The sequence below is a fragment of the Acyrthosiphon pisum genome, chromosome A1, assembly GCF_005508785.2.
Source record: "Acyrthosiphon pisum isolate AL4f chromosome A1, pea_aphid_22Mar2018_4r6ur, whole genome shotgun sequence".
Lineage (NCBI taxonomy): Eukaryota > Metazoa > Arthropoda > Insecta > Hemiptera > Aphididae > Acyrthosiphon > Acyrthosiphon pisum.
In genome coordinates this window covers 85,831,827-85,839,874 of record NC_042494.1, presented here as the reverse complement: position 1 = coordinate 85,839,874, position 8,048 = coordinate 85,831,827, and the positions used below count along the sequence as shown (strand labels likewise).

Genomic DNA, 8,048 nt, shown 5'->3' with positions numbered 1-8,048 from the left:
TTGTTTTTAACATGTCTACTGAGGTTTGCAAAATCGAAAATTAATTCTAAATTTCAAAAAACTACCAGAGATTCCAAAGATTACCAGAGATTTCCAAAGATTACCATAGATTTCTAGAGATTTCTAAAGATTTCCAATGATTACCAAAGATTTCCAAAGATTTCCAAAGATTACCACAGATTTCCACAGATTTCCAAACATTTGTACACTGATTACCAAGAGTGGTTTACCCCTCGAGTTTTTCAATCTTATGGTTTCAGTTTGGGTTTTGTTAACGGTTTTTTCAACATTTTAGGTTTCAGTCACATGTTTCAAAGCTTTTGGTTTCGGTTTTCGAATATGAAAAAACTGGGGTTTTAACCGATTTTTGAATGAACTGTTTCGATCCCTGTTCATATCAAATACCTATGCATCATGTGTATCCATTTAATCACATTTTGCTATTATTTAATTGTGCTATGTTTTGTTGTTAAATTTGAGATATCCTTGAAAGGAAATAGTACATGCGTCTACCTTAATTTTAAGATCTGAAATTTTTGCATTTTATGAAAATACTGCAGTGTGTAAGATAAATTAAAGGATATTATTAATGTTAAAATCTTCCATTTGCCACATTTAAGTAATCTATTGAGGATTTGTTGATTAATTTTTTTACATTTTAGATGAAACACGTAGAAAATATGTAATAGTTTGATATATACTTTGTAATAACTAATAAGGAATACATTATACATACTTCTTCAAAAATAACTAAAACATTTATGTATTGAAACTAGTAAATGGTGATAAATTTTCTATTATTTGTTTTAAATTATACGGTGAAAGGAGATTTAGAGTTCTAAATACTGTTTATTTTTTCAACTTAATAATAATAATAATATGTAATACATAATAATATATTTTAATGAATTGGTTTGAATGATTTCTAAAAATATTTATTTGATTAATGCATTATGAAAATAATTTTTATCCTTATGTAATTTGATATTTATTAAGAGCATAATAAAATACCTAATATGAAATTAAAAATTATATTTATTTTTCAGATTATAGTAGGTCACCAAAAGATAGACGAAGTAGAGATGAATATAGAACAAACCACGATCGGATTAGTCCGGAAGTAATTTATTATCTTTATTACATATTGCATATTTAATTTTTAACATTGATATCTAATTTTTTAGAAAATGGTTGTTCATTCTGTGAAGTGGTCAAATTCTAGGGATTCTAGAGATTCTAGAGAATCTGGTCAACGGAAAGTTGTTCATAGCTCTTGTCAGGTAAATATTATTTTTGTTTTTTATTTTCATAATCTGTAAATGTATAATATAATAATATCTGTAATATATGTTGTAAATACAACAAGTAAATTCATAAATATTTGCTTACAAAGCATGAGTAATTGGGTGTCCACATGCCAATGTATTATATGAGACTTCTGTGAAATCACAATTTCTTTGAATTATTTTACTTTTCATAATTAATATTTATATCTATGATAAATCTCATTATTAATAACGCATATTTTTCTAAAGTTATTGATTGAATACAAACAAAATGCAAGCAAAAAAATTGTACATGTGTTTTGGTGATGTATTCTTTTTATATTGTATGCCTTAGAATGATTATCATTTATCAACCAATATCTTGTGTTTCATTTATATGTATATTTTAATTGCTTATAATTAACAATAATTATTGATATATAGTATGTATGTATCCTTTATTTTTTTAATAATGGTTTGAATGTGACATAATTTTTTTGTTCTCAAAATTTTCAGAGTTATTTCTTAAATAAATTTACCTGTGTATACAACTTGTTTTAGTTTTATATTTATTTATGTATAGAGTAGCAGCAGTAGTAGTAATAACCGTGAATCCAGGTCTGGCGGAAGCTCGACTGTCACTAAAGTTGGTGATTGGTCTGAACACACAAGTTCTTCAGGCAAAAAATACTATTATAATTGTAAAACCGAAGTATCCCAATGGGATCAGCCAAGAGAATGGTTAGAAGCTTATCCAGCATCTCAACCTTCTCGAACACAATACCACCATGGTTAGTAATTATATTTAAAACTTGTAACTTATAACATTAATATATGTTTTTTGTACAGACAAACATTCCAATAACTCTATGATGAGATCATCATCAATGAGCAATCATGTGAACAAAGTTTCACAACAGTCCTCTCAGCAACAAGTTAATTCTACAAGTAGACCAACTCACCATCAAAAAGATGCTTATTGGAACCAAATGCGAAGTAATAATCTTCCAATAAATGTCTCGCAATCTCATCATGTGTCTGAGTGTAATGTAGATAGACTTGAACAAGATGGACCAACAATAATCAATTCCTGTAAGTTAAAAACGAATAATATATGTGTAACAAAATGCTTATATAATACTATTCCAAATAAGAATGACCTTTCTTTTTTTTTGCACATACAGAGTATGGGGAAAACATTGTGACAATATAGTTCACTATGTATACACCGTGAAACTGTAGAATTGCAGTGAATTGTATTGTCACAAAGTTTTCACCATACTCCACTGTTCTATAAAAAAATAAAAGGAATAATTCTTATTTGGAATAGAGGATAATAGTATTTGCCTAATTCCATAATAATGTATCGAAAATTATCTATGTACAGCAGCGTACCCATATTTTAGATAACATAAATACAATAAAAGTTATTCGGACTTTTTTTGGATTTGTTTATAAAAAATGGATAGTGCTACTAAAAAAAAACACGCTGTTGCACAGATAAAGTTCTTCTTTACTTGTTGTGAAAATTTGGTGGTTCTACAACAAATATGATGCAAGAAAAGTTGTCTTGCTCAAAACAGTTATTGCTATGTTGTACATTTGAAAGACGGAGACAACACATAGTCTTAAAAAAAAAAAAACAGAGTTTGTATTGCATCATGACATTCATTAAATTATCAAGTAAATTAATAAAAATAATTAAGAATTTGTAAATATGGTCTTTAAATATAATTTAAAATTCTGATTTTTAAGAGGATGTGATACCTGCATGTGTTCTCCCTGTCTTACACACGTACGACATAGCTTATGTTTGTTCAGCAGATTCAATTGTGTGATGTTAGTTTTTATATTAGAGTGAATTGACCTATTATCAAATTTAAAGGTAAGATTATTATCTAGGGCCCCACGTAGGCTTTTATTGATATTATTAGTTTTAATTAAGTTATGACCTTTTTGAAAGTGCACATTTTAAAATAATCATAACTCACTTAAAAAATAATAAAAGCCTACATGGGGGCCTACATGGAGACATACTGCATCCTCTTAATAACTTCATTATTGAAAAAAAAGAGATGTGAATTCTTAGTGAATCACCCTGTATACAATAACGATTCCCAACTATAGTGATAGCAGATCATTTTCTATTTCTGAGGATAGTTTTTTTTATATATTATTTATATTAATATTACTGTATTAGTATTTTTTTATTTATAAAATTGAATTAATTTTTGCGAAAAAATGTTAAATTTTGCATGTATAACATACCACTGTCATACACCAAAAAAAAGTTATCATCTTTGATCATAAATAATTTGTGGTTAAGAACCTACCTCAACACGTGAGTGCCACTTAGATTTAGCGCGCGGTGCCCAAGTATCCACGCAAAATCAATCCCACAATTACATCGGCCGTCCGCGTGTTGACGTCGTCCTCTAGTAGATTGTGGTTTTTTCGCTACATACCTAATTGTTGTTATTATTTAGTATTTGAATGATTAATATCCAACAATAAAATTTACAAATATCTTATACCTGTAGCAATGAATAATACATATACAAATTAAAACAAAAAAATATTATGATGTACGTTCCTCATATTATTTTCGTTTATATATAAGTAAAATATTACCATTAATATCTATACAACTGTATATTATAAGAATAATGTCTAGATATAATAACTATAGCGATAAACATAAACAATCGTTGTCGCCATCAATTTTTTTCTTAGGAAAAATAACCATTACTTTGCTAAAAATAAACGAAAATAAATTCCGAATACACCGTTGAAAAATAGACATTTCATTGAATAACCACGAATAAAAACAGAAGCATTGCTATGATAACCAAGTAAATTATTAAGCCATAAAGATGCCTATACAAATTGTCGACCGAGGCCTCAGAGGCAACGCCACTGTTGTCGACCACAGCACTTAACGTGTTAATCTACTTTGCTTTAATGTGTAAATAGTAATTAGGGATATATATATACATTCAACTTAAGTCGTCTCATACTCTATATTTTTCAATTTAAAATTTTTTATACCTGAATAGTCATAAAAATATACTTAATAAACTATTTAATTAAGACTAATTTAAGTAAACAGTTACTGTTCACACTTCAATATATAAATACCAATATAAAAAAGATAATATATAATACATTTATTATGATATTAATTAGGCGATTCTTCGCAAACCCAAGATATGGAATTGTGTAGTGGTGACAGCACTCCAACTTCGGAAAAGTCCTTTCAACTATCAAATGTACCTGCACAAAGGCACAGTTCTTCTACTCCTCAATCACAAGTATTTTTTTTTTTAGTATACATTTTACTACGAATTATTCAAAAATTATTTATCCTAACTGAATTTATTAACATTTAGGTAAAGGGAGCTGAAGTTAACAGTGAACCATGTGAAAGAACAAATGTTGATGTTGGATCAACTACACCACCATTATCAAATATAACTCAGAATTTAGTTGATTCATCAACAACCAATAATGTTACTGAACGAAGTCCACCCACTCCTGCAAGCACAGAGACTAATAATATCCAAGAAGTTAAAGGTAATTATTTAATATGATAACCTATCTATCACACATTTAATTTTTAATAGTAATTAAATTAAGATATTCTAAATAACCCAGTATTATATTTTCTGGTCTTACGAGTTTTAATTTTTTTTGAAGCTGAAAAAAAACCTTAAATATTCTGATTAAAATATATTTTCCTAAGCCTATATATTATTTGCTTTGCTCCAAAATATTTCAAATTCATTTTGGCTCCAATCAGTTTCCACATCTATACAAATAAGTAACAATCAATTGATGATCACTCAAGGTGTTGGACACTTTATTCATGACATCGAAATACGTACAGTACTAGTGTAAAACACCAATTATATACCATCTTTTTATCACATTTTTACTTTATTTTTTTCCAAAAAATTATTTTAAAAAACAGGTTTTTTACTCTTCCTAAAATCTAAATATCTTCTTCATCAGCTTAACGGTCCATTTAGGACCAGCGCTGCCATCGAAATCTATCTCTCTGATATGCTATCTCTAATAGTGCGTTCTGGTTTATTATTAATAAATCTTTGGCAACAATGTCAATCCATCGGGTTTTGGGTCGTCCTAGGAGTCTTCTTTTATTTATTTTGTTGACTAAAACATTTTTAATAAAGTGCCCATCCGCTCTTCATGCATGCTTGAATCATTCTAACCGTTTTCTCCTAATAAAAGAGAGTATGTCTGGCTTATTATATAGCCTCTTTATATTTTTATTATTTCATATGTCTATATTTGTGGGTGAAAAATTAGTCCATATATAGTTCGTAATACTTAACTTTCCTTTAAGTCTTCTACTATCACTTTTGGTCAAAGACTTCACGAGTGCCACATATGTTAATGCAGGTCGTAGGTAACTTAGTTTTCCCCTTGTTTACATGCAGTCCCATTCCTTTGCTTATGTTTATGAGCTTGGATGTTGTGTTGATGACTTCCATTTTGGTTTCACCCATTACAATGACATCTACATATGCGAACATAACTTGATCATTAATTATCTCCATCTTTTGGTCTTCATTTGTGGCTTTTATTATTTTTTCAAGAATAATGTGGTCAAAAGCGCTTCACCTTGTTTTAGGTCGGATTCGACTTCAGAAGGATCTGAAATGCCTTGCAAATAGCGCACTCTGCATAGTGTATAATTTTAACATTTTTATATTAAGTTCACATATTTTTTGGGTAATCCCAAAATTACCAGTGCCTTCCAAACCTCATCTCTGTTTACACTATCATATGCCTGTTTGTAATCCACAATGACAGGTTTATTAGATTTTCCCCTACTAAATCCGCATTAGTAATTTACTACTATTTTTTCGATATACGGGTTTATTCTTTCTAATATCAGTGATGTCAATATTTTATACCATGTATCCAGTAATGAGATTTCTCTCTAATTGTCTGTTTTATGGGGTTTCCCTTCTTAAATATTGGACCATACGTTTGCAGATTTCTATTTTACTGAGATATTATCGGTTTTCCATATTGTTTTATTAACTTCTCTGATTTTGTTCACAAATTTTTTTATTTTAAGCCTCTTAATTAAATTCTCAATTTTTTCATATTTGGGTACCACTATATCTATTTCTGCTGTATAATTCTAAATCATATCTTACTCTAGGTCGATTAAGGAGGCATTCAAAATGCTCCTTAAAATAACTTATGATTTGTTTTTCTTCTGTGATCATAGTTCCTGTATCATCCATTATGATCTTTGTTTGCAGCTTAAAACCGTTTTTTTTTTCATTTTTCGTCAATTTGTTAGTTTTCATATTATGACTTCATTCATATCACATCTTTTAGGGAGGTGGATAGAGGGAAAAACATGTATCCAATGGTATAATTTGTTTGCCGTGATTATAATTTATAAACACTTTGAACTTATAATCACATTGTCATCAAATTTTGGTTTTTTTTTTTTAATGTTAAGTAAATTATTTTAAATTTATTGTACATTTTAAATTAGGTAGGTGTACATTGTACATAATAAAACATAAAAAAAATAATTTTATATGTAAATTTTTAAATAAATAGTATATATTATTGCGGTAAAATACATTTTTGACCATTTTTCAGAGCAATTTTCTCTGTTTTTTAGGGTATTTAAATCCGAGCTCTACTAATTACGTTGAATATTTTTCCCGCTATTCGGATATAGCAAATATTATCATTGAATGCTGAAAAATTGTACATGTACCATGAAAAACCTACTCCATTTTCATGTCTTCCAATTAGTGGTGCCACTATTGAATAATGTTGAGTTTCCTTTCTTTAGGTTTCTGCTATTTGGCTCTTGTTACGCCAGTATGTCAATTGTATAGTTGTTATAGGTATCGAGTACATACTGTAAAGCTCGAGGTTTGTTTAGTATTCTAACGTTCCATATACCTATACATAGCCCATTTTCTGATATCAGTTGTTTGCCATTCTCAATCCAATTCAAAGGTCTTTTTTTTATGGTTTCTGAACTGTGAGCTTTTAAAGCCAAATATAGTAGACAGTGATAAGATGAATTTTAAAAATGTTATTTATAAGGTTTTTAAAGTAGTTTTTTAACAAAACTAAGAAAATAATGTATCTGTCTTGTATTTGAATTAAATTAATATAAATCATAATAACAGGAAGTCCTGTAACAAGCCATGCTGAACAAGTTGTCCAAGTCAACAATGTAATAAGTTACAGGCAGCTTGGAACAACAACGTCTCCCATCATGTCAAACTTTGTACGTGATGATTTAACATCACATGTTAAATCATGGCCAGCTGATATTTTAGCAAAACAGGTAACATTATTAAATGCCTACCTTTATTTGAAAAAAAAATACATGGTTTTAATAGCTAAGTATTTTTTTAGGCACAAAAATTAAATGAAGAAGCCCATATATTAGGAAGTGTACACTGTTCACGAGTATCTGCAGAACTCAAATATGCAAGATCTATTGTTCGTCTGACTGAAGTGCAAGCATCCTTACTAGAACACAAGTGAGTTTTCAATATAAAAAAAAAAACCTGCATTTAACTAACTTGGTTCTTTATATTTATTATTCAATTTGGTTTTCAGGGTGTTATTTTTACAGCAACAAATTAAAACTTTAGAAAAATTAAAATCTGAAAATTCATTTATGGGTGAAGAAGATGAAGGAAGGACGACTTAAATATACTATGGCAAGTGTTTTGTTATTTAAATAGTTGTCAACTTTACCATAAGTGA

General features: G+C 28.7%; 1 protein-coding gene across 3 annotated transcripts in view; it reads left to right on the top strand.

Moving 5' to 3' along the window:
- Positions 1-8,048, top strand: part of LOC100165794 (WW domain-containing adapter protein with coiled-coil) — a 16,390-nt gene that overhangs the window by 3,382 nt on the left and 4,960 nt on the right. For 2 of the 3 annotated variants that reach the window (XR_003839080.1, XM_008189016.3), the window contains exons 4-12: positions 1,047-1,120; positions 1,185-1,280; positions 1,849-2,056; positions 2,115-2,357; positions 4,452-4,576; positions 4,655-4,838; positions 7,460-7,620; positions 7,692-7,819; positions 7,899-8,002. Coding sequence is in view for 2 of the 3 variants with exons in the window: in XM_008189016.3 (XP_008187238.1) it covers positions 1,047-1,120; positions 1,185-1,280; positions 1,849-2,056; positions 2,115-2,357; positions 4,452-4,576; positions 4,655-4,838; positions 7,460-7,620; positions 7,692-7,819; positions 7,899-7,992 (1,313 nt within the window). In the remaining variant the exon portion in view is untranslated. Of the gene's footprint in view, positions 1-1,046; positions 1,121-1,184; positions 1,281-1,848; positions 2,057-2,114; positions 2,358-4,451; positions 4,577-4,654; positions 4,839-7,459; positions 7,621-7,691; positions 7,820-7,898; positions 8,031-8,048 lie in introns of those variants that run through there. The other variant, XM_029487665.1, reaches the window with a different exon arrangement.